Below are 25,974 nucleotides of genomic sequence, written 5' to 3'. Positions count from 1 at the left end.
CAGCGGAGGTGATTCTTGGTCCTTTTTTCCTGGGGTGGCCCTCTTGAGTTTCATTGTAGTGTTTGCACTTGAGGACACACTTCAGTCCAAAAACCCATAAAATGTTCTGCCAATTTTCAGAATAGACTGACCCTCACATCTCTCTCTCCAAAGTAATGAAGATTAGAATGGTAGCTGAAAAAGGCTTAACAGAGGGAACTAAATAACTATGTTATGCCCAAAAATGCTGCATAAGCGCTTTGCACCTGATTCTTAAAGAAGTCCCACCAAATTTAAAGGGAGGCAAGCAGGTAGGAGCAGGAAAATAACAACATAAACTCTCCCGTCGCACCGTATAGGCAGCGTATTTACTACTGCAATACGCAGCAGATTAGATCTAAATAACTGAACGCAGCATCAAATCTTCACCATCACATCTGCTGCGATGGTCTCTAAAACAATATGAAGAAATTCCATAAATGAACTCTTGAAGTCATGCCTATTAATTGAGTAGCATTCCAGGTGACTACCTAATGAAGCTGACTGAGGGAATGCCAAGCTATGCAAAGCTGTTTTCAAAGCTAAAGGGGGCTACTTTGAAGAATCTAAAGTATAAAACATACTTTATACTGGTTTAATAATTTTTGTTAACTACTTAATGCTATATGTGTTGTTCCATAGATTTCTATGATATCTATACTATGAATCTACCAAACATGAAAAGAAGTAGAGATGAATCACAGATTTAAAGGTGTACTCTGGCACTGATTAAAAAAAGAAAATAAAAACAATCAAACATAGTTTTTACACTTACACTCTCCTGAGTCTGTCTCTGTTTGAATTTCCAGCTGTTTGCAGGTCCCTGAAGCTCCAGTTGATGTCTTCACTTTTCTTTACTCCCTGGTTTGGGCTTGCCCATGATGCTGCCCATGATGCACTTTGTCTCCTGTGATGTCTAACTGACTCTGTAAAACTGTTAGATGGCTTACAGCTTTCTCAGCCAATCAGAGCTGAGCAACCTTAGTTATCCCTCTTGATGTCATTGTCACAAAATGGCTGCCACAGAACAGCCTGGGGTCAACAGTCATTAGGTAAGAATGAGTTTAATTCACTTCCTGGTGAGGGGGGAAAAGATAGGTGATTGAAGCTTATTACAAAGTTATATAACTTTGTAATGTGTTTACATTACTGGGAAAAAGCTTTTCGCTTGGGTACCCCTTTAAATGAAGTGAAGTGCTTTGTTTGATCTGTGCTCTGCTCATTAAGCCACCGAGCTGTCAGTGCTGCTCTGTTCCCTGCCACTCCACCCCGGGTGTCTGCATCCGATCCTGGGAAACAAGGAGAAGCCTGGCGGCTTGCTGAGCGGAGCGCAGATCAAACAAAGCATTTTGCTTCATTTAAATCTGTGATTTGCTAATGTCCAAAAAGGAGTTTACAGACTTATGACTGGTGCTGTATATTTGTGTCTATATAATATATACTAGCCAGTCTAATGATAATTTCAATGGTTCAACTATAGAGATGAGCGAACTTGCCGGATTTCTGGTTCGTATGAACCAGAAATCTCAGCGTCTGATTCCTGCTGTCTGCTTGCTCCGTGCAGCGGGTGCATACAGCGTAAGGAACGCCTAGAAAACTGGGATACAGCAGGGACGTGGACAGCCCGCATTTTAAATGCAGCTGTCAACTTCTGACAGCTGCATTTAAAATGCTGATTAGCGGGCACAGCGATTTGACCGTACCTGCTAATAGCCGCGGTCCCGGGCTACAAGCTGCACCCGGGACCGCGGCGGTTCAGAGCGGGGTCACCGCGCAGACCCCCTCTGAAGTCCCCGAGGCGAACACAGGGCGTAAATATACGCCCTGTGTCATTAAGGGGTTAATGCATGACAATATCCTGCTGGCCTTAGAAGCAGCTGACTGACATTGTGTGCTGTTCTGTAGTCTATAATCTACAAGTACACCCAGATCCTTCTCCATCAGTGATTCTCCCAGTGTAACTCCCCCCAGGACATATGATGCTGCAGGTTATTAGTACCCAGGTGCATAACTTTACATTTATCCATACTGAACCTCATTTGCCAAGTGGACGCCCAAACACTAAGGGTAATCTGCCGTCCGCCTGAAGAATGAACGGGTTCGTTCTTTGGGCGGACGTCAGAATCTGCCTGTGCATAAAATGGAGTCTAGGGCACAGGTGGAAATGCGCGCGGCTGCAAGCTGTGGAATCCAAGGTGGGTGATCCGCCCGGGTTCCATAGTGTGTACATAACTTAAATGTGTCTAAGTCATCCTGCAACATCTGCACATCCTCCATAGACTGTACTACAAAGCTTGGTGTCATCTGCAAAGAGAGAAACATTGCTGTTAATATCATTAATAAACAAGTTAAACAGCATGTAATACACTCATAAGGAGAACCTTTAGGCAGCTGCCGACAGCCCTATGGATGTGTGAACGAGGCCTAAAGGTTCTTCTTATGAGGATTAGATAGAATGGGAGCCAACCTTAAACCTGGAATCAGTGGAATTTCAAGTCCCTGTAGTAGATTTTATTACTGTACAATAAATGCTATGGCGAGCACTAATGTTTATCTGCATCATAGGAGCAAAGGGCAAGTACTCTAAGGCTGCTTTCACATGTTCAGTGTTTTTCCTGGTCCGTCAATGTAGTCCGCTAGCTAACTCTGTGATCCGTGCAAAACAGTCCGTGTTCACATCTGTGCCTGTGTTTTTCATGGATCTGTTTAACCCTTAGAGGACGGGGCCAATTTCAATTTTTGCATTTTCATTTTTTCCTCCTTGTGCTTAAAAGGCCATAGCACTTGCATTTTTTTTTTTATCTAGAAACCCGCATGAGCCCTTATTTTTTGCGTCACTAATTGTACTTTGCAATGACAGACTTAATTTATGCATAACGTACACTGCAAAAGCAGAAAAAAATTAAATGTGTGGTGAAATTGAAAAAAAAAAAAAAAAAACACTTTTTTTTTTTTTTTTTTTTTTTATGCTGTTCGCCCTGGGGTAAAACTGACATGTTATATATGTTAAGTCATTATGGTTACAACGATATATAACATGTATAACTTTTCTTTTATCTGATGGCTTGTAAAAAATTCAAACCATTGTTAACAAATATATGTTCCTTAAAATCGCTCTATTCCCAGGCTTATAGTGCTTTTAGCCTTTGGTCTATGGGGCTGTGTGAGGTGTCATTTTTTGCGCCATGATGTGTTCTTTCTATCGGTACCTTGGGTGCGCATATGCGACTTTTTGATCACTTTTTATTACAATTTTTCTGGATTTGATGCCACCAAAAATACGCAATTTTGCACTTTAGGATTTTTTTGCGCTTACGCTGTTTACCGTGCGAGATCAGGAATGTGATAAATTTATATTTTGGGCGATTACGTGTGCGGTGATACTAAACATGTTTGTTTTTATTTATAACATGGGAAAAGGGGGGTGATTCACACCTAGTAGGGGAGGGGACTTTATTAACAATAACTTTTTTTTTCTTTTACACTTATACTAGAAGCTCCCCCTCTAGTATAAGCACACGGATCTCTCATTAAGATCTATGCTGTATAGTTATTTTTATGGGGAATCCGTGCCGTGCTTCCTTTCCAAGTTTAGAATGTCCAATTTTTAAATGGAATGGATTGGAGATGGATTGGTGAAAACACTGAACATGCAATTTTATAACTTTGCAAATGGCCATCAGCAAAGAAAAAAAAGCATCACTTGTTTCATGTCACAAATTGCTAGGATAAGTTATAGCATCACGGAGGTATAACCACATAAAGTGAGACTGGTCAGATTTCAGAAATGGTCTCTAGTCCTCAAGGTGCTATCTGGACTGGTCCTGAAATCATAAGACCACCCTATGAATGTCCGAGCAGTGCAGATGCAGTGTAAAATGAATCTACCTACTAATATTTTTGCTTTGTCAACATCTACATCTTACGATTAGAGGTGGATGACGCTACAGTACTGCGGCCCCAACCCCAATCTCATGGCTCGGCCAACTCATTTACCAAAATAAAAGTGGTTCTTTTTGTGTCTGTTAAAAAAAAACGGATCCGTTTCGATTGTTTTTTTTTTCATAATGGAAGTCAATGGAAAAACAGATCAGAACGGATGCACACATGCATCCATTTTTCATCTGTTTTTTGCAAAAAAACGGATTGCAAAAACACAGTGTAAACCTAGCCTAAGGTATCGATCCCATCAATGCTTGCAGATTGCTGTTGGACAGTTATCAGAGACAATCCCATGTATGAATACAAAACACGTGTAAATGCACCGAGTAGCCATTGAATAAGGACCTACATTCTAGAGTTCAATAAACATAATTAATTTGTAAAAATTCTTAGATATGCCTGTAAATTGTAGTGGATTTCAGATAGAACTAAGTTTCCTATGAATACATTTCAAAAGTTTATGAACAGTAAACTTGCTTCCTTATGATTGCAGAAGTAATAAATATGTCGGCTATTATACTGTATTCTATACAATTCACTAAATAGTAACATGAGAACTCTTCCATATCATAGAAACTAGAGACAATCAACATTTTTCCTTGTGATATTTGAATTCAGCACATAAAAATCATTAAAAAATGGATAATTTTATTTCTGAACCAAACAACTTTTGAAAATTTGTTGACAAGTGTTATCTGTAGCTTTGTTCACCAATATTACTTTTTACCTCTTTTGGAGTAAATTATATAGCAGGTGCACTGACTATTTCCCCAGCCTCCCTGATTCTGCTACACTTGTCTCATATCACTAACAGTACAACAGACTGTACCGTGAAGCCAAAGTCCAGCCATTGACCATGAACTGTATCCACAGCTTTGACAACACTATCTCCCGGCCTTGTGAAATCGATAAATGCCAGAGCTTGAAATGACTCAGTGCTGATGGTCAGGTTCAAGGGAAATGCCTCACTCTCTCTCTGTTAGCTCTTTGTATAGGTTTGTCAAATCTATAGACTTCTCCTGTTATGTATCATGTCTTTGAGTGCACTTCTGTATTTGGACCAAAAGAACTTTTTTTTTTTTTTGCAGAAATGTTTTTTTTTATAGTGCTTGAAAAGCCCTATATTGTAATCCGTATTCTTCTTCTTCCGTTTCTTCTTCCAGCCATTTTTCTGCGCGTAATACAGCCCGAACCTCTTTGCGCACACACTCCATTCAAACTGCGTTTCAAAGCCATCGGCGGTGTGAGGTGTGCTATCTATTTTTCAGATTTGTCGTTTGTAAGAAATTTACGTTTAAAGACCCCGAATTTCCCATAGAAAATAATGTCCCATTGCAAATAATGGCCACACTCTAACCGCTAACAGCCAATCACAGCACATATGCAAATAGCTGAAATGTAGCAGCCAATAGGAACTCTAAGGTCTCATCAGGTAATGTATCACACCATCCACAGTCACATGTCCACTATTGGCCAATAGAAGATGTAATATATGGAAGGTCCTTAACGATTTTGTCTCACTGACATGAGTAAGATTGTCATGGTAACCGAGCAATGATCATTACCATTATAAGTAGCAGAGTTTAACCAGTAAAATAGCAGAACTGAGGCAGCCAAGCCGCTCCTAAAGGGACGGTACCCAAACCGCTCCTAAAGGGACGGTACCCAAGCCGTTCTTAAAGGGACGGTACCCAAGTCGCTCTTAAAGGGACGGTACCCAAGTCGCTCTTAAAGGGACGGTACCCAAGTCGTTCTTAAAGGGACAGTACTCAAGTTGCTCTAAATGGGTCCCTTTAAAAACGACCCGGGTCCCTTTAAGAGCGACCTGGGTCCCTTTAAGAGCGAAAAATGTCCCTTTAAGAGCAAAATGGGTCCCTTTAAGAGCGACCTGGGTCCCTTTAAGAGCTAAATATGTCCCTTTAAGAGTGAAATATTTCCCTTTAAGAGCAAAATGGGTCCCTTTAAGAGCGACCTGGGTCCCTTTAAGAGCGAAATATGTCCCTTTAAGAGCAAAATGGGTCCCTTTAAAAGCGACCTGGGTCCCTTTAAGTGCGAAATATGTCCCTTTAAGAGCGAAATGGGTCAATTTAAGAGCGACCTGGGTCCCTTTAAGAGCGATCTGGGTCCCTTTAAGAGCGACCTGGGTCCCTTTAAGAGTGAAATGGGTCCCTCAAAGAGCGACCTGGGTCCCTTTAAGAGCGAAATGGGTCCCTTTAAGAGTGACCTGGGTCCCTTTAAGAGCGAAATATGTCCCTTTAAGAGCTAAATATGTCCCTTTAAGAGTGAAATATTTTCCTTTAAGAGCAAAATGGGTCCCTTTAAGAGCGACCTGGGTCCCTTTAAGAGCGAAATATGTCCCTTTAAGAGCAAAATGGGTCCCTTTAAAAGCGACCTGGGTCCCTTTAAGTGCGAAATATGTCCCTTTAAGAGCGAAATGGGTCAATTTAAGAGCGACCTGGGTCCCTTTAAGAGCGATCTGGGTCCCTTTAAGAGCGACCTGGGTCCCTTTAAGAGCAAAATGGGTCTATTTAAGAGCGACCTGGGTCCCTTTAAGAGTGAAATGGGTCCCTCAAAGAGCGACCTGGGTCCCTTTAAGAGCGAAATGAGTCCCTTTTTAAGAGCGACCTGGGTCCCTTTTAAGAGCGAAATATGTCCTTTTAAGAGCGACCTGGGTCCCTTTAAGAGCAACCTGGTCCCTTTAAGAGCAACCTGGTCCCTTTAAGAGCGAAATATGTCCCTTTAAGAGCAAAATGGGTCCTTTTTAAGAGCGAAATGGGTCCCTTTAAGAGCTACCTGGGTCCCTTTAAGAGCGCCCCGGGTCCCTTTAAGAGCAAAATGGGTCTATTTAAGAGCGACCTGGGTCCCTTTAAGAGTGAAATGGGTCCCTCAAAGAGCGACCTGGGTCCCTTTAAGAGCGAAATGAGTCCCTTTTTAAGAGCGACCTGGGTCCCTTTTAAGAGCGAAATATGTCCTTTTAAGAGCGACCTGGGTCCCTTTAAGAGCAACCTGGTCCCTTTAAGAGCAACCTGGTCCCTTTAAGAGCGAAATATGTCCCTTTAAGAGCAAAATGGGTCCTTTTTAAGAGCGAAATGGGTCCCTTTAAGAGCTACCTGGGTCCCTTTAAGAGCGCCCCGGGTCCCTTTAAGTGCGACCTGGGTCCCTTTGAGAGCGAAATGGGTCCTTTTAAAAGTGACCTGAGTCCCTTTTAAGAGCGTAATATGTCCTTTTAAGAGCAACCTGGGTCCCTTTAAGAGCGAAATGGGTCCCTTTAAGAGTGACCTGGGTCCCTTTAAGAGCGAAATATGTCCCTTTAAGAGCAAAATGGGTCCCTTTAAGAGCGAAATATGTCCCTTTAAGAGCAAAATGGGTCCCTTTAAAAGCGACCTGGGTCCCTTTAAGAGCGAAATATGTCCCTTTAAGAGCGAAATGGGTCAATTTAAGAGCGACCTGGGTCCCTTTAAGAGCGATCTGGGTCCCTTTAAGAGCGACCTGGGTCCCTTTAAGAGCAAAATGGGTCTATTTAAGAGCGACCTGGGTCCCTTTAAGAGTGAAATGGGTCCCTCAAAGAGCGACCTGGGTCCCTTTAAGAGCGAAATGAGTCCCTTTTTAAGAGCGACCTGGGTCCCTTTAAGAGCGAAATATGTCCCTTTAAGAGCAAAATGGGTCCTTTTAAGAGCGACCCGGGTCCCTTTAAGAGCGAAATATGTCCTTTTAAGAGCGACCTGGGTCCCTTTAAGAGCAACCTGGTCCCTTTAAGAGCAACCTGGTCCCTTTAAGAGCGAAATATGTCCCTTTAAGAGCAAAATGGGTCCTTTTTAAGAGCGAAATGGGTCCCTTTAAGAGCTACCTGGGTCCCTTTAAGAGCGCCCCGGGTCCCTTTAAGTGCGACCTGGGTCCCTTTGAGAGCGAAATGGGTCCTTTTAAAAGTGACCTGAGTCCCTTTTAAGAGCGTAATATGTCCTTTTAAGAGCAACCTGGGTCCCTTTAAGAGCGAAATGGGTCCCTTTAAGAGTGACCTGGGTCCCTTTAAGAGTGAAATATGTCCCTTTAAGAGCAAAATGGGTCCCTTCAAGAGCGAAATATGTCCCTTTAAGAGCAAAATGGGTCCCTTTAAAAGCGACCTGGGTCCCTTTAAGAGCGAAATATGTCCCTTTAAGAGCGAAATGGGTCAATTTAAGAGCGACCTGGGTCCCTTTAAGAGCGATCTGGGTCCCTTTAAGAGCGACCTGGGTCCCTTTAAGAGCAAAATGGGTCTATTTAAGAGCGACCTGGGTCCCTTTAAGAGTGAAATGGGTCCCTCAAAGAGCGACCTGGGTCCCTTTAAGAGCGAAATGAGTCCCTTTTTAAGAGCGACCTGGGTCCCTTTAAGAGCGAAATATGTCCCTTTAAGAGCAAAATGGGTCCTTTTAAGAGCGACCCGGGTCCCTTTAAGAGCGAAATATGTCCTTTTAAGAGCGACCTGGGTCCCTTTAAGAGCAACCTGGTCCCTTTAAGAGCAACCTGGTCCCTTTAAGAGCGAAATATGTCCCTTTAAGAGCAAAATGGGTCCTTTTTAAGAGCGAAATGGGTCCCTTTAAGAGCTACCTGGGTCCCTTTAAGAGCGCCCCGGGTCCCTTTAAGTGCGACCTGGGTCCCTTTGAGAGCGAAATGGGTCCTTTTAAAAGTGACCTGAGTCCCTTTTAAGAGCGTAATATGTCCTTTTAAGAGCAACCTGGGTCCCTTTAAGAGCGAAATGGGTCCCTTTAAGAGTGACCTGGGTCCCTTTAAGAGTGAAATATGTCCCTTTAAGAGCAAAATGGGTCCCTTTAAGAGCGAAATATGTCCCTTTAAGAGCAAAATGGGTCCCTTTAAAAGCGACCTGGGTCCCTTTAAGAGCGAAATATGTCCCTTTAAGAGCGAAATGGGTCAATTTAAGAGCGACCTGGGTCCCTTTAAGAGCGATCTGGGTCCCTTTAAGAGCGACCTGGGTCCCTTTAAGAGCAAAATGGGTCTATTTAAGAGCGACCTGGGTCCCTTTAAGAGTGAAATGGGTCCCTCAAAGAGCGACCTGGGTCCCTTTAAGAGCGAAATGAGTCCCTTTTTAAGAGCGACCTGGGTCCCTTTAAGAGCGAAATATGTCCCTTTAAGAGCAAAATGGGTCCCTTTAAGAGCAACCTGGTCCCTTTAAGAGCAACCTGGTCCCTTTAAGAGCAACCTGGTCCCTTTAAGAGCGAAATATGTCCCTTTAAGAGCAAAATGGGTCCTTTTAAGAGCGACCCGGGTCCCTTTAAGAGCGAAATATGTCCTTTTAAGAGCGACCTGGGTCCCTTTAAGAGCAACCTGGTCCCTTTAAGAGCAACCTGGTCCCTTTAAGAGCGAAATATGTCCCTTTAAGAGCAAAATGGGTCCTTTTTAAGAGCGAAATGGGTCCCTTTAAGAGCTACCTGGGTCCCTTTAAGAGCGCCCCGGGTCCCTTTAAGTGCGACCTGGGTCCCTTTGAGAGCGAAATGGGTCCTTTTAAAAGTGACCTGGGTCCCTTTTAAGAGCGTAATATGTCCTTTTAAGAGCAACCTGGGTCCCTTTAAGAGCGAAATGGGTCCCTTTAAGAGCGAAATATATCCCTTTAACCCTTTAAGGACATGGCCCATTTTCGTTTTTACGTTTTCGGTTTTTCCTCCTTGTGTTTAAAAGGTCATAGCACTTGCATTTTTCCACCTAGAAACCCCCATGACCCCTTATTTTTTGCGTCACTAATTGTACTTTGCAATTACAGGCTGAATTTTTGCATAAAGTACACTGCGAAACCAGAAAAAAATTCGAAGTGTGGTGAAATTGAAAAAAAAAACGCATTTCTTTTATTTGGGGGAAATGTGTTTTTACGCCATTCACCCTGGGGTAAAACTGACTTGTTATGCATGTTCCTCAAGTCGTTACGATTAAAACGATATATAACATGTATAACTTATATTGTATCTGATGGCCTGTAAAAAATTCAAACCGTTGTTAACCAATATACGTTCCTTAAAATCGCTCCATTCCCAGGCTTATAGCGCTTTTATCCTTTGGTCTATGGGGCTGTGCGAGGTGTCATTTTTTGCGCCATGATGTGATCTTTCTATCGGTACCTTGATTGCCCATATACGTCTTTTTGATCGCTTTTTATTACATTTTTTCTGGATTTGATGCGACCAAAAATGCGCAATTTTGCACTTTGGGATTTTTTTGCGCTGACGCCGTTTACCGTACGAGATCAGGAATGTGATTAATTAATAGTTCGGGCGATTACGCACGCGGCGATAGCAAACATGTTTATTTATTTATTTATTTGTTTACTTTTATTTAAAACCTGGGAAAAGGGGGGTGATTCAGACTTTTATTAGGGGAGGGGGCTTTTTACTATTAACAACACTTTTTTTTTTTTTTTTTACACATATACTAGAAGCCCCCCTGGGGGACTTCTAGTATATACACTTGGATCTCTCATTGAGATCTCTGCAGCATAGATATGCTGCAGAGATCCATGAGATCGGCACTCGTTTGCTTTCGGCTGCTGCAGCCGGAAACAAACGAGTGCCGAGCCGAGGACGGCGCCATCTTGGACGCGTCCCCGGCCGGCATCAGTAACGGAGATCGCTCCTCCGGGACAAGGTCCCGGAGGAGCGATCTCCCCCACTAGACACCAGGGAAACGTTGCCTCCGGTAATCGGAGGCAGCTGTCAACTTTGACAGCTGCCTCCGATTAGCTAATTAGCGGGCACGGCGATCAGACCGTGCCCGCTAATAGCGGCGGTCCCGGGCTACACGCGGCACCCGGGATCGCGGCACTTCAAAGCGGGGCCGCCGCGCGGCCCCGCTTTGAAGTGCAAGTGAGGACATAGGACGTACCGGTACGTCCTATGTCCTTAAGAGGTTAAGAGCGACCTGGGTCCCTTTAAGAGTGACCTGGGTCCCTTTAAGAGCGAAATATGTCCCTTAAAGAGCGACCTGGGTCCCTTTTAAGAGCAAAATATGTCCCTTAAAGAGCGACCTGGGTCCTTTTAAGAGCGAAATGGGTCCCTTTAAGAGCGAAATGGGTCCCTTTACGAGCGACCTAAGTCCCTTTAAGAGCGAAATATATCCCTAGAGCGACCTGGGTCCCTTTAAGAGCGAAATGGGTCTCTTTAAGAGCGACCTGGGTCCTTTTAAGAGCGAAATGGGTCCCTATAAGAGCGACCTGGGTCCTTTTAAGAAAAATCCTAGGTTCCTTTAAGAGTGAAGGGACCCAGGTCGCTTTTAAAGAGGACCTGTCACCTCCCGTGCCGGGTCAGAGCCCGGCCGACCCCCGCTAGAGCCCCTTATACTCACCTCATTCCTGAATTCCTGCTTCTTCAGCCTGTCCCGGGACGGAGATATCACCGTGGGAAGCCCAGAGCGCGCGCTGCTGAGATGAGTCCAACGCTCATAGAGAATGACGGCTCCATTCATTCTCTATGAGCGTCGGACTCATCTCAGCCGCGCTCGCCGGGCTTCCCACGGTGATATCTCCGTCCCCACACCGGCTGAAGAAGCAGGACTTCGGGAATGAGGTGACTATAAGGGGCTCTAGCGGGGGTCGGCCGGGCTCTGACCCGGCACGGGAGGTGACAGGTTCCCTTCAAAGCGACCCAGGTTCCTCCTAAAGGGACCCATGTCGCTCTTAAAGGGACAGGAGCCAAGTTGCTCTTAAAGGGATAGGACCTAAGACGTTTTTAAAGGGACGGCACCCAGGATTAAATTTTCTCTTAAAGGGACGGCACCCAGGATTAAATTTTCTCTTAAAGGGAAGTCACTGGTAAAGGGGCGCTCTTTTCAAGCACTATGTATTTCCCTGGAACTGCAAAACTAGTTTCTGCTATTGTTTGACTTTCTGCCATCCCAGTGTGAGAGCTCTGGAGGGCAGGTAAGACTGTTCACACCTGCACCATGGCTTCTTTTTCCATATATAACAGGACATGTGATACTCTGCAGATGACTGAGGTGTGGAGATGCCTAGCAGTTTCTATTGGACGCCATAGAACTGCAGTGAAATATACCAGAGATACAAATGTGGACTGTTATAGTGGAAGAGAAGGCTCCTGTGGGCTGCCATATTGGTTCAGTGAGGTGAAATTATTATGACACTCACAATATAAGGCCCCGTTCACACAGAGCCCCTCCGCCCCTCTTGCTCTGTGTGAACGGGGCTTAAGGCTATAGCTATTAGTGAGCACTTATACAGAACACTGTGGCTCCTCAGCTGTTACACAACTACAACTCCCAACATGCTTGGACAGCCAACGCTATCCAGGGGCATGCTGGGAGTTGTAGTTGACGATCGTTGTGTAATGACACACAGGCCCCGCCCCCTCCTCACCCTGTACTGCTGCCTATTGTCTCTTACCCTTGACACGCACGTTCGTTTTTTCCTCCAGTTGTCATGTGACGTCAGGCTGCGCTGTGATTGGCTGACTGTTAGACGAGGGCCGGGCTGGCTGCCTGGTGTGACGGGTGACAGCTCGGAGTCTCCCCTGTTCTGCACTGCTCCCGTCATGGCTGCGGTCACCCGGCTGCTGGAGTGGGTCTTCTTCTTCTACTTCTTCTCCCACATTCCCATCACCCTGGTGATAGATCTGCAGGCCTTGCTCCCCGCCAGCTGGTACCCGCAGCAGGTCTGTATACCGGGGGGGGGGGGGGGCGCTCCTACACCTACATGCAGCTATGTGGGCGACTATACATATATATATCGTGCATTGTGGTATATAGGCATTTTCCCAGTACCTAGTAATGGTGTATTGTCCCCGATCATTGGCAGTATAGATTCTCCTCACCCCACTGTAGTATATGGCCCCATTCACACATTGCGGCAGGAAGAGAGTTGGCAGGGATGGCTTTTTTAGGAATTAAAAAGGAAGAAAAACTAGGAAGAGGCTGCATCTCTTTAAGGGTATGTTCACATGCTGAATATTTTTCTTTTAATTTCAATAAAGAAGCCACAATCTGCAGGGTGTGAACACAGCCTAGAATGAGACAGGGCAATGTACTTCCTAAGGCCAGAGTGTGTTCACACTGGGCAGGTTTGTTGCAGAAATGTCTGATAATGGAAATCAGAGCCAGAATGTGAATGGTGCCTGGATGGGATTTGTGGTACGCTTCTGGGTGGCCGGGATAGTTACAGATGGTTTGTGTGACAAATCTGCCCTGTGTGAATATCCAGTGTGACACAATGAGATGTTATGTAACAATTGCACTATATGGCGACATGATAGGACAGACTGTGGGACCAGGTGGAGGTCATCCCCTATATCCCCATCTGTCATCTTCCTCCTGTATTTACTGTGCAGTTTCTTATGGTTCTTCTACCTTTCAGGATATGTTCACACATTGTATATGCTGCAGATTTGTAACTTTTCTTCCCTATTAAAATTAAAAGGGTTTTCCAGTCTTCGCTTAGTATCCCCTATCCATCAGGCTGATAGACGGGGGTCTGACCACAGACAAGGAGGTAGTTCTACTCATTCTTTATAGGAGCTGTACTGCATTTGGGGATCTTACTGCTTGTTATCCCTTTTCCTATAGAATACCCCTTTAGACTATGCTCAGACATAGTACGAGTAACGGAACGGCCGGTCTCACAAAAGATCATCCCGGCCAGTACTGTAGTACCGGCCGGATGATCTTTATCGCATCCGTGCACGGCCGCATCAGAACTCCCCACAGCACACTATGGAGCATGCGTCCAGAGCCACTTGCTCCATAGTGTGCACTGACAGGGTTCTCTGCGGCCGCTATTCACTTAATATCGTCCGCAGAACACTGACATGTCAGTCCTTTGCGGCACCGATAGGGATCCCGACCGCAGTGTATACTATGTGTATAGGCTCCGGACGGGATCCCACAGACGGCAAGGTAACGTATATTTTGTAATAATCACGGGCGTTGTTGCAATGTGCAACAATGGCTGTTGGTTTACGAAAATATACGTTGTCTGAACATAGCCTTACAGTGCGTTCACAAGATCTGCAGCAGATTTGAAGTTGTAGATTCGTTTTGAATCTAATCTGCGCCATCAAATCTGCTGCAGATCCTGTACATGTGAACTGGGAAAGTCTACAATAAATCTGCAGCTTTTGAACTTACCTTTGTTAAGCATATGGACTAAGGACTCGTATCATGTGGAGCTCTTCCCACCTTGAACGGCTAAGGTTTCCGAGAGGACATGCGCACTATTTCGCCGCCTTATTTCTGTCCTCTATTGTCTGGAAGACACCTGATATTGTATTAACACTTGCTTTTCCCTCTTCTTTTCTTCAGTTACAGGATTTGATAAAATGGTACTGTGTCACCTTTAAGGACTATCTAATGCTGGACCCCCCTCCCTGGTTTAAGAGCTTTATATACTGTGAAGCCATCTTACAGCTGCCGTTCTTCCCTGTGGCTGCCTATGCCTTCTTTAAGGGTGAGTATCGGCCAATCACTCAGATTAGAGTAAATTAGAGAGGGAGGGGAGATGCAGCTGCAGTTTGTGTCTGAGAGGCTGCATGCTGGGATAGGGAGCAAAAGTCACAGTCACCACCTGTAATATTTGCCTAAGGCCTCACACCAGTATAGTTTATGTTCATATTAGTTCTGTATTTAAAGGGTTCTAAATACAAGTCTATGTGGATAAACACAGCTAAGATGGCCATGTTGTTTTTATATCAATGTTGTACTGTAACCCAATTATCAACTTTTATTTGCTATACAGATAAACGGATATAGTAAAAAGGGGGTACTGCCAACCCCATAGCATATGGAACAATAAGCAGTTTTGGCATGTCATTGAGCTATAGTTTATGTACACTTATGCTGTGGGAGGTTTGCTGTGTTGCTGCTGGTGCATTTAGTTTAAGGGGACAAATCTAACCTGCTCCCTAGTGGGTATGGGGCGCTGAGGATAAAGGTATGTCTCTTACCATCATTCTCAGCACCATTCCCATGCTGCTTATACTGAAATAGTCTTCCCGTTAAGCTGTTAGGAGCACCGGGGCATGGCTACCAACTCCATCCATCACTCTTCATTGATAATGATTAAAAGAGGCAGGTCAGCGGGGGGGAGGGGGGGCATAAATGGGATGAAAACCGACCACCAGCAATGTTTAGAAGCCTCCTAAAGAATAAAATAAGAGCTAGCCCTCCATACACAGTGCAATTCTCTCCCGGAAACAAGTGACCTCTGTTTTAGGATTGGTTGCGATCCCAGCAGTCAGGCCGTTTTCCCTTATCCTGTCTTATCCCCTATACTAAAGTTTTCATCATAAAATGATATAAATGGTAATCAGACCCTCAATGTATTTAAAAGAACCCCAAGTCACGATTTCCCCATGGCTTATTTCTACTACTTTTCTCTATTTAGGAGGATGTCGCTGGATCAGAACTCCTGCCATTGTCTATTCATCTCATGTAGCCACCACAGTGTTGGCCATTCTTGCCCAGCTTCTTTTTGGCGATGTCCCAAAAACAAGCCAAGTGGATTCTCCAACCCAGGAGGAGCGCCTGACCCTATTATCTGTATATGCCCCATACTTGGTGATTCCTCTTCTCATCCTGCTCACCATGTTGTTCAGTCCTCAATATAACAAAGAAGAAAAGAGGAAGAGGAAGTAGCCGAAGTAAAAGACAGGACACTTTTATAAGATTTCTTAATACAACCTGATTTTAGAGAATTATGAAATCCAAATTAATGTATTTTTTGGTTTTTTTACAAGTTTCTTTAGTTGGAGACTTCTAGTCTTCACATATGTCCTGTCAGTGTTTGAGGATGAACTATAAATAGATAAGGACCCATTCTAGCCTCTACCAAGCTAAGGGCCTCATTAGATGCATTGTGTAAACAGCTACCCTCATTTACAAAGCCTGTAACAAAGCTCCTGAGTAGAGACCCTTGAATTGTTTGTGTGGCTCCTTTCGTTTATTTATCAGATATATGGGGATATGTATGGTCGATAAAAACAAATACTGTACATATAAAATAGATCCCCATTCTGCAAGTTATAGATGAACGGTCATCAATAATTCATCAAAGAGGAATTTTATCTACTTCACAAAACTCCAGTGCATACATCAAACCTTTTTTTTTTTTATTAATCCTCTTACCTTTATTTAGCCTGGTACTGTATATACAATATTATGTCTGTGTGAAACTGGCCCTAGACAGAGCCCAGCCCACTCAATAAAAGAGTAAAAGAAATTTAGACAGAGTAACAAACAAAACAAAAGCACACAAATAGTTCTCAACTCTAATTTTATAAAACAAAAGCAAATAAAATAATGCATGTAAGGCACTTAATTATAAAACACAACCAAAACACGCTCCCCCCCAAGTTAAGCCCTATTAGAGCTGTATTCACACATGCTGCAGTTTCTAGCAAAAATGACAGAAAAAATACTTTCCTGTCATTTTTTACAAAAAGAGTAGAAAAAAAAAATCACAATAGGTCACAATTCCACGATATCCCATAGGCAGGATACCGGTTACAATTCCTGCCGCACTGACCATAATTATAGCACCTATGCAGTACTAAGAAACCTGAAAATGTGACCTGTTTGGGGGGGACTGGAGCTGGGAAAGGCTGGGTTCACACTGCGTTTTTGCAATCCGTTTTTTTGCAAAAAATCTGTTTTTCCATTGACTTCCATTGTAAAAAAAAAAAAAAAACGGATCTGTTTTTTTGACGGACGCAAAAACGTAGCTGACACTTTTTGCGTCCGTTAAAAAAAAAACGGATCCGTTTTGATCCGTTTTTTTTACAATGGAAGTCAATGGAAAAACGTTTTTCATCCGTTTTTTGCAAAAAAACGGATGAAAAAAACGAATTGCAAAAACGCAGTGTGAACCCAGCCAAATACTGCTGTAAAATGGCTCCATGAATATATATCAGCAATGCTAATGCTCTGCAAGCAAGAGCATCAGTAACACAAAGCGTACACACTGTTATGTGACATTAACTGTCACATAAAAACAACTGAACGCTACAATTCAAAAGCATTATATTATATTAAAATGAGGAATAAAATAGACACTTACGAATAATACGCATCATAAGATCAATGATATACAGAACAATCAGGAATGTAATGTTGATGGACCTGTAACATGTAACACATGTACTGTGCGATTCTGTGAGAGTTAACCTGTTGTTGTCTTGAAATGTAAATATATAAAACAGGATAACTGATCTATAAGCAAGAGCTAGGTATTGTCTCACATTTCAGATTGCTTTCCTTCCCCCAGAAATAGCGCCACTTTTGTCTATAGGCTGTGATTTGTATTGCAGACCAGCTCCACACTGGGATATTCCTGTATTTACACTGATGCTTTCTGTCTACAACCGCTCAATTGGCTGCGCACCATTATACAATAGAGCACAGGATTACATGTGCACTTTATTAAATATCCCCCACTGGTGTTCAGCATTGGACAAGGGCTCAATGATTCCTAAATTCCTAAAATGTAAAATGCTGCACTCACCAGGGACTAATTTTTTTATGTTATTCAATACTTATTACATAAACTCACTGAATTAGGCAGCAGCATTACAGCTCTCGGCTTCTTACAGCTGTCAGGTCAGAAGACGCAGAGGGCTGCAAATGACTAACGCCTGTGACACACCTGCAGATCTTAACCCTCCACATTAAAGGGGCTGTCCACTTTGTAGTAAAATTGGTTAGTCTACAGTATAAGTGTTTTCACTGCATTTAGTGACAGTAGCTCCCTGTGTACCTCGTAGAGCTAAAACCAACTTCACTCCTCCAGGCTGTGCTGTCCTGCTCTGTGGTGATTCTGTCCATAAGATAAGGCGACATGGAGGAGCATGTGACCATGCCCCACCCCGCAGTGTCCCACCATTGAGCCTGTATATGCCTATGAAAGACACTGGGGGCAGAGCATGGTCAAATGCCCCTCCATGATCAGCCATCTTATGGGCAGAATCACTATAGAGCAGGACAGCACAGACTGGAAAGGGTAGCCTGATTTTAGCTCTCTACGGCACACAGGGAGCTGCTGTCAGTAAGTATAATGAGTACTTTCTAAGATTTGTTTTAAGAATTGTAAGTATGACCAGCTTTAGTGTTACTAAAGTAAGGCTAAGTTTACACACCCTGATTTGGCCCAAATTCTGAAATGATCTGATCATTGAGATATTGCATCTAAATATTATTTGACTTTTATATTAGTTTTTTCAATCTGATCTCCAATCATTATGACACCAGTGGTCACTCCTCAGTATGGACATATATATATCTATGTAATCCTAACATAAGACAGATTCCAATACTGAAGTACTTTATAATATAAGTGAATGGTGTATTATCTCAGGCATTGGGCTCCAATGATAATGCAAGGATTGCAACCAAAGTGGAGTATGTATTAAAAGCCGCAGCCATGGAGGCTTCGCATGGTCATGTGAAATCAATCCTACAGCATGTAATGTTTTTTTCAGAGATGTACATCAATGCAAATCACTCCCTAGGTTCTAAGCCATAAAGTCCGAAGGGCCTTTTAATAATGATGTCCTGGTAAGGAGAGTTTGTGGAAAACTGTGATATAAAATGAGTGTCCTGTACCTAATTTCTGGAAATATACCAAACATTACTTCTGTAGGATAAACTGGTCTATGAATTCATTCTGCTCCGCTTCTACTTTGCATAGAGCCTCATATTCTATTCGATACCTGAAAAGACAAAAAAAAAAAAAAAACACTTTTTTTCTCATTGTTTATTTGCATAAGCATGGATTCTGCAAGCCTCAATCAGATGGATGGTAAAATGATAGAAACTACAGCAAGAAATCTTCCGCTAGTCACTGAATTAAAAACCTTTGACTTGAGATAAAAATTTGATCAGTCTGGGTCTAGGTGCCTAGACCCACTGGTTGCCAAAACAAGCTCCGCTTGTTCTGAGTGCTTTTCTCCCCGTCTCTGTGCAGGAGATTGGCCCCATAGACCATGGGTCTCCAAACTGCGGCCCTCCAGCTGTTGCAAAACTACATTTCCCATCATGCCTGGACAGCCAAATCCAAAGCTTTAGCTGTCCAGGCATGATGGGAGTTGTAGTTTCACAACAGCTGGAGGGCTGCAGTTTGGAGACCCATGCCATAGATCTTCAACATATTCAATCCCCTGCAACAAGAAGACTGACGGGGACAGACGTCTAGCCAAGTGCTTCTACTTGCTCGATGTAACAATTGGTTGGAGTCTGAATGCCCTTTACTACAAGTGATAAAAATGTTTGAAATGTCTCTATGACTACGTTTTTTTGGAGGGTGGTTTTCAGGGGAGATGTGTTTATTCAGGAAGGCAAATATTATCATTGTCTTCACAAAGCATTAGGGTGCTAAAAAATTTAAAGGGACGGTAAGGAATAAGAGATACATTTGTCCACAAAATTCTGTATGACCCTGAAACAAATATCCTTGTAGATGAAGATGTGTCCAACCTTACCTTTCCATTAGATAAGTGATGGAATGTGGTTTTTCACAATGTTTAACCACAACATCTATAAATGATATTATTAAAGTCAAAAGGTCTCATTTAGATATCGCTTTTGTTTTGTTTTTTAAAACATGTTTTATTATTTTTCTGCATAATTATGACTACATTTTTTAAATTATAGTAAGGGCTTATTACCACGTCCCGTACCCTACAGATGCTACATACGTGGAAGCCCTGTAGTGCCTGTAGCCACAAGGGGCTACAAGCAACTTGTCTTCTCCAGGTCCCTGGCTGTCAGCTAGACTCCCATTTTCCTCCTGCTATATTGCAGGAGAAGGAGCTTTACAGTGAATTTGTCAGTGAGTTACAAAGCTGCAGACTCCAGCAAAGAAAAAAACCTGTACTATCAATTATTGTCTTCACCATTTGTACACTTAAAGCGAATCTGTACCCACCCGCAACCCCCACCAAAGTGCTGGTACCTTATCTTGTCCCAGGGTCCATTCAGCTGGCGGTGCGGTTATTTGCATTAAAAAAAAAAAAAATCTTTTATTCTGGTGTCACACTGTTAAAGAAATGAGGCCTGTAGCATCTGTGCCCTAGGCCTGCAGCGCCTCTCAGTTTTCCTTTCTGCCCTCCTTTTCTCTAGCAAAAAGCCGCTTTGGGTTGAAAGAATGCATGTGCTGAATTGGGTCAGTGCTGGAGAGGATAATCCTGCCCAGTGGGTGTTGCTAGAGATAAGGGTGGGGAGGAAGATCAGAGAGGTGCCGCAAGCCTGGGGCACAAACGCTCTAGGCCCTGGCTCTTGGACACCTCGCCACAGGAATAAATGTTTTTTAAGCTAATAATAGCATCAGCAGTCAAATGTCCACAGGACAGGACATGGATTAAAGATGGCTAAGCCATGGTACCAGTGGGTTGGAAGGGTGAAAGGTGGGTACATATTTACTTTAAAACACATCTCCCTCTTACAATTCTTTCAATTATAGATGGACAAATAACAAATACAGTAAGCAAAGGTACAGTATTTCTTTACATTCCTGTGTCTGAACTGCTGGGGTCTGTAGCTCCATATGTGGTACAGAACTGACAGATTCACTTTAAAAGCTACACTGTGATTGGTTGTTATGAATTTGTTCTTTAGAGGGTTTATCATGTTGTGTCAGATGATAATGCAACCAACCATGTTATCTCAGGACTACAAAATGCATGAGCTGCCCTTTGAGCTTTGTTTTGGGTCTTTAGCTTTATGCAACCTGAAAAGTCAATAGTTGTCAGGCAAGGGGGGTATGCCCCACTAAAAACATGCACACTATGACACGTAGGTTTGTGGGCTTATTTCCATAGGGGAAAGGCGGCTAAGCATAGATATCTCTGTGATGTATGAAGTGAAGTGTCTGAACCCCTGTGTAGATAGCTGGAGATTTCCATCTCGGCACCACAAGAAACAAGGCCCATCATCTTTGAGCTGTCTAATATGGCCCTAAGCCTCCTGACTCCAAAAAAGATTCTTTGCTTTTAAGTCCTAGGAACACTTATTTGCCCAATATTCAGCCTGTGTATAAAGGTCTTTAAACCGCTGTCCTCATAGCACAAGCCCAACACACCATGGTGAACGTCTGAAAGACTATAAACATTAACACTAAGAGGCTTGAAGATCCCACCATAAACCACAAAATTAATAACCTAAATGAGTTCCTATGCATGGAGGCCATACCTTTCTAGCTGCATCTTCTTCTCCGCTATCAATGCTTGTAGCTGCTGTTGCTGTGCTTCTCTCTGCTTGGCGATCGATTTTAACAAATTACGAGCTCCGATGGCCTGATGGCGAAGAAAATACATTTACATTGGTCTTAGTCAAGAGAAAATATTTTTCTCAAGTGAGATAGCTGCACAGATAGCACCAGATGAATCCATCCCATCATAAGTTGTAAAGAACAGTCTTAAAATTATTTAAGGGGTTTTCCAAGTTATTTTTACATACCTTTAATAAACTGATCTTGCTATATACTTAATGTGTGTCATTGGCTTCTATTGTCAATCTTGTCTCTTTCTCCTATTTTCAGCATAAATCACATGGTGCAGTGACATCACCGACCTGGCCGGCCTCTGGCGTGGTGTCTCCATGGTAAGCATTCATACACTTTTCAAACAGCTCTCAGGGTTGCCGTCCCCGTGAATCCCCATCTGGGACAGGCCTGCCAGTGTGGAGGAGGTCTCTCCCAAACAAACTGACGCCCCCACCTCCTCTACTCATCCGGTGTAATCAGTAAAAGAGAAGTCCGTGCTCAGTCTTTTTTTGTTTTTTTCAAAACTGCCGGGGAGTAGGTGGGTAAACAAAACTACATGCACTTGCCTCCCACTTCTGATGACGTTCCAACCTGCTCAGTCTGACATGTAACATCCCAGATGCCACTCAGACACAGAAGCGTCCCGGGACCCTTCCCGAGCGGAGGACAGGGGACCCCAGTGCTGCAGCCGGGGAGGTAAGTGCATGTTGTTTTGTTCACACACCTCCTTCCTGGCAGTGTTGAAAAAAAAAAAAAAAAGTCAGTGCCCGGACTTCTCTTTTAAGGTGCCAATACACTTTAAGGGTGGGTTCATACTGAGGAATTCTCGCGCATAATATCCGCGGAATTCCATCGGCTGTCCGCGCGCCTTTCCGCCGGCTCCATAAACACCATTCTATGGGCCGGCGTATTCCGCTATCCGCCGAAAGAAGTGATATTATCCGCGAGAATTCCTCAGTATGAACCCACCCTTTCGGTGGATAGCGGAATACGCCGGCGGTAAGGCGCGCGGCCGTGTGCGCGGACAGCCGACGGAATTCCGCGGATATTATTCGCGAGAATTCCTCAGTATGAACCCACCCTGAGGGTACAAACACAAAGGGCAGATCCGCAGCTGATTTTTTGCTATGAATTTGCATTGAAATCCACTAGCCGGAGCACACATTACTTACTCCACACTCCGGCTTGCTTAGGGGGCTCCCGGTGTCTGGACGTCCCGCTCAGCAAATCAGTGGCTGTGGCTGATTGGCTGACTGGGAAGTCTAGCCAGGAACCCCCAAAGCAAGCCAGAGCGCCAAGCAGGTAAATGTGTGCTCCGGCTAGCGGGGGTTAATGGGGCGGTCCACTTACATACAGTGGGATGTCTTGTATTGAGAATGACCGGCCGTAGATCCGCAGCGGATCTGCTGTGGATCCAGCATGTGTTTGTAGCCTAAACAAAAATCAGCCAACAGTAACGCTATATGGCAGACTCCTGACAATGTCAGTTGACATAGGGGTCAGGTGTGATGGCATGGGAAGGATGGGAGAGAAAACTGTCAGCAGAGTGACTGTTCGGCTGCCATCTATTAATGGCGTGTGGCCATAACATGAATATGCCCCATCAGGACAAACACATAAGATTGAGGGAAGCCTCTCTTAGACACAGTGTAGAATTGCTGCAAAGCATGGCAACCCTTCTGGCCAAAGCTTTGAAATGTGTCTATGCTTACCGAGTACTCATGAGCAGGTCCCATATATACCTACAAAGTGCTCCAAGCTGGATAAGTATGGTTATCACTCTAATGTCATACGTCACATAGGATCTTACCTTCATTTTTTCATTCTCTGTTTCCTTAGACAGCTGATCCACGAGCTCTATTAAACCGCCTACTATTTTTTGAAAATCATCTATTTCTGAAATTTAAAAAAAAATTAAAATAGGTTACATAACTATAATAGTATCAGTACCAGTGGGCTGGAAAAATACACATAGAAGGGAATACAGTATGTTTCATATGGGATCTTTGTGCTAAACCTAACCCCTATCTGGATGAGGGTATCGGACTGTATTGAATGTTTTTTACTCCAACTATATGTATACATTTGCATATGCTCCATGTTCTCATTAGGTTATACTTCTCTACTACCCATCACGTTTACCATGGTTGAGGATTTGGGGGAGGGATTTTTACTTATTTTATATTATTTTTGCAAAAAATATAATAAAAATGTACATGATAAAAAAAGTGAAGAGTTTTCTAATCTACATACATTGTAGCTTCCATTCACAGACAGCAAGCAACATTTTGAAAAAGGTTCAAAACTGTACAACTTACTTTCTACAAACTCCCTGCATTCCTCCTTCAGTTCTGTTGTTTGCTGGGAGACATCTGGATCCAAGATGCGTAACTTGTTGAGTTCATCAAAGTGCAACCCAGCTTCAGAGAGAGTGTCTTTAGCCATGGCTACTGTGAATAAGGTAGAACACAACAACCACATTTGAGCACTATTGAGCATTAGTCGGAACAATGCCCTAACACAGCGTTTCCCAACCGGGGTGCCGCGGGATCCCAGTGGGAATTGTGACACTGTCACTTTTATATCCCTAGAAGCTGGGGCCGCGCAGCTTTTAGGGATATACCGATCACTTTGATGTGGGCAGAACATTCAATTGAACAGAATGTAGGAGCAGGAACTGTCAGCGTCCTGCTCCTACATTCAATCCCATAGGCTGCTGACACTTCATACCTGCAGGCTATGGGACACCTGGACGTGATCTCTCCAGCAAGCGTGATTATGTGACGTCTCCACGCCTGTTAGAGGATCAGTCCCCGTGGCTCGGAAGATGGAGCCCGAAGAAAATGCAGAGCTGCTGCCTGCAGCCACACAGCCCGGATTAGGTGAGTAGGATTTTTTTTTAATTGGTGCACAGCAGGTAGGGGCACAGAGGGGCAGAGCAGGAAGAGGGGTATTAATACTGAGGGGAACAGTGAGGGGGCATTATTATGATGAAGGGCACAGTAGGGGGTATATTATTACTATGAAGGGCACAATAGTTGTCATTATTTTTATGAGGGGCACAGCATGGGCATTATTACTATGTGGGGGCACATTAGGGGGCATTATTACTATGTGGGGGCACATTAGGGGGCATTATTACTATGTGGGGGCACATTAGGGGGCATTATTACTATTTGGGAGCACAGCAAGGGGGATCATTAGTATAAGGGGGCACATCAGGGGGCATTATTTTTGCATGGGAGTACACAGCAGTTTGGGAGCGTATAAAAGGGAGAAAGGGAAGGAAGTTGCTGGAAAAGTGCAGAGCCTAAAATGTCTGTCTGGCAGGTTCTGAAAAGATGAATTGTAGCTTGAAGAAATCGTCATGGTGGTCTGGGCCGAATGGAGAGGAAAAGGGAAAGTCTCGGTTTAAACAAGACCTGTGAGTCACTGAATGGCAGTTTTTATATTGTGTAGAACATTATTTTGTAGGGGTGCCCCAAGTTGGAAAAGGTTGGGAAGCACCGTCAAAAGAGCTAAACAGCCTGATACATGTTATACTTCTACATTGCAGAAAATGTAGGACAGTCATTAAAGTTACTAAAAATAAATACTTCATGTTTCCAATCACTGACAGGCAACAGATAAAATTAAAAAAAACGAAGAAAATTAGGAATTAGATTAGAAACTGGTCATGGTTCCAGACTCCTGATCTTGCATCTGCACATGGAAGTTTGGGTAGCCTTTGAAACAGCCTAACAACATGTGAGTTCCATGCATGAGCCCTAATAAGAAGAATAGGGCCGCACACCTGATCCAGCCTTGTGGAGGTTCTGTAAATGAGTCCCGATCACCCAGATTACAGGGCATCTAATAGGGCCGGCGCAGGTACCTGAGCTCCTGCAGATAAGACGTGTAGGCTTCCTATCTAATGTACACAAATAAGCCTGGGAACAGAGTCAACTGTATCCACCACAGTCACGGCTCTCACGGTCAGCCTATAGCGTCACACTGTGTATTTCAAGCACTTTCTTAAGGCTTTTTATACACTGTTTTGTTTTATGAAATGTCTTTGTAGTACTTCTTTACCTTTTTTTGTTTTGTGCATATGTCTTTGCTTGCAATTTTGAAGCGCTAGAAATCATTAACACTCCAGAAATGTTGAAAAACGATTAATATTTTTACGCACTTACCAGCCAAGACAAGCATCACACACTTCATATTAGGGCTGGTAAAGGTATGGCCATACATTAAACTACATATTGTTTACTAAGCATTTTCCCTTCAAATCCCCAGGCATTATGGGAAGTTCTGCTACAGCCCCAGGATACTACTGATATGCACACCCATAGAGGCTATAGGGGGTATTAGAAGTGACAAGGAAGGAGTCACAGCACAGAGCTCCATCCCAGGTAACGTAGGAGAAGGTGAGAGCCGGATATAACAGCACGGAGCCCCCAGACGCCGATATTACCTGCCCGCACAGCTGTCAGCGACCGACCTGCTTCCTTGATCCGACCCCGGCTGCCACGGAGACAGCCGGCTAGTGTTTACTGATGTCACTTCCGGGAATACACTTCACTGGTATCATAGAGACGAAGCGGAAGTAGTACTGCGCGGCAGCCATCTTGTTTGAGGGCAATGTATCCATATTACGTATCGTTCCTTATGTGATGTAATATATAAATAAACCGAGGCTGGTGCTATCCCTGTATGTATAGAGAAAACACAAAAACACAACGGCAGCGGTGGAACATTTGTGAGGAAAAACCCGTGTATAGGTGACGCAAAGGACC

The 25,974-nt window shown here is 43.7% G+C and overlaps 2 protein-coding genes across 3 annotated transcripts; one reads left to right on the top strand and one right to left on the bottom strand.

Moving 5' to 3' along the window:
* Positions 1-12,415: 12,415 nt before the first annotated feature.
* On the top strand, positions 12,416-15,866 carry TMEM97 (transmembrane protein 97). The gene is made up of 3 exons (XM_069944720.1): positions 12,416-12,605; positions 14,248-14,392; positions 15,329-15,866. The coding sequence occupies exons 1-3, from the start codon at positions 12,486-12,488 to the stop codon at positions 15,577-15,579; spliced, it is 516 nt and encodes a 171-aa protein (XP_069800821.1). The 5' UTR covers positions 12,416-12,485; the 3' UTR covers positions 15,580-15,866.
* A 1,084-nt stretch (positions 15,867-16,950) lies between these two features.
* Positions 16,951-25,740, bottom strand: IFT20 (intraflagellar transport 20). 2 transcript variants are annotated; one of them, XM_069944721.1, is made up of 5 exons: positions 25,653-25,740; positions 23,515-23,646; positions 23,007-23,092; positions 21,124-21,227; positions 16,951-18,647 (listed from the first exon to the last, which is right to left on the bottom strand). In XM_069944721.1, the coding sequence occupies exons 2-5, from the start codon at positions 23,639-23,641 to the stop codon at positions 18,566-18,568; spliced, it is 399 nt and encodes a 132-aa protein (XP_069800822.1). In that variant the 5' UTR covers positions 23,642-23,646; positions 25,653-25,740; the 3' UTR covers positions 16,951-18,565. The 2 variants fall into 2 exon arrangements, with proteins under 2 accessions (XP_069800822.1, XP_069800823.1); XM_069944722.1 differs by having other exon boundaries at positions 25,680-25,703.
* Positions 25,741-25,974: the final 234 nt, after the last annotated feature.

This window comes from Dendropsophus ebraccatus, chromosome 11, assembly GCF_027789765.1.
Source record: "Dendropsophus ebraccatus isolate aDenEbr1 chromosome 11, aDenEbr1.pat, whole genome shotgun sequence".
Lineage (NCBI taxonomy): Eukaryota > Metazoa > Chordata > Amphibia > Anura > Hylidae > Dendropsophus > Dendropsophus ebraccatus.
The sequence above is the reverse complement of the archived record's forward strand: the minus strand, read 5'-3'. Positions and strand labels throughout refer to the sequence as shown.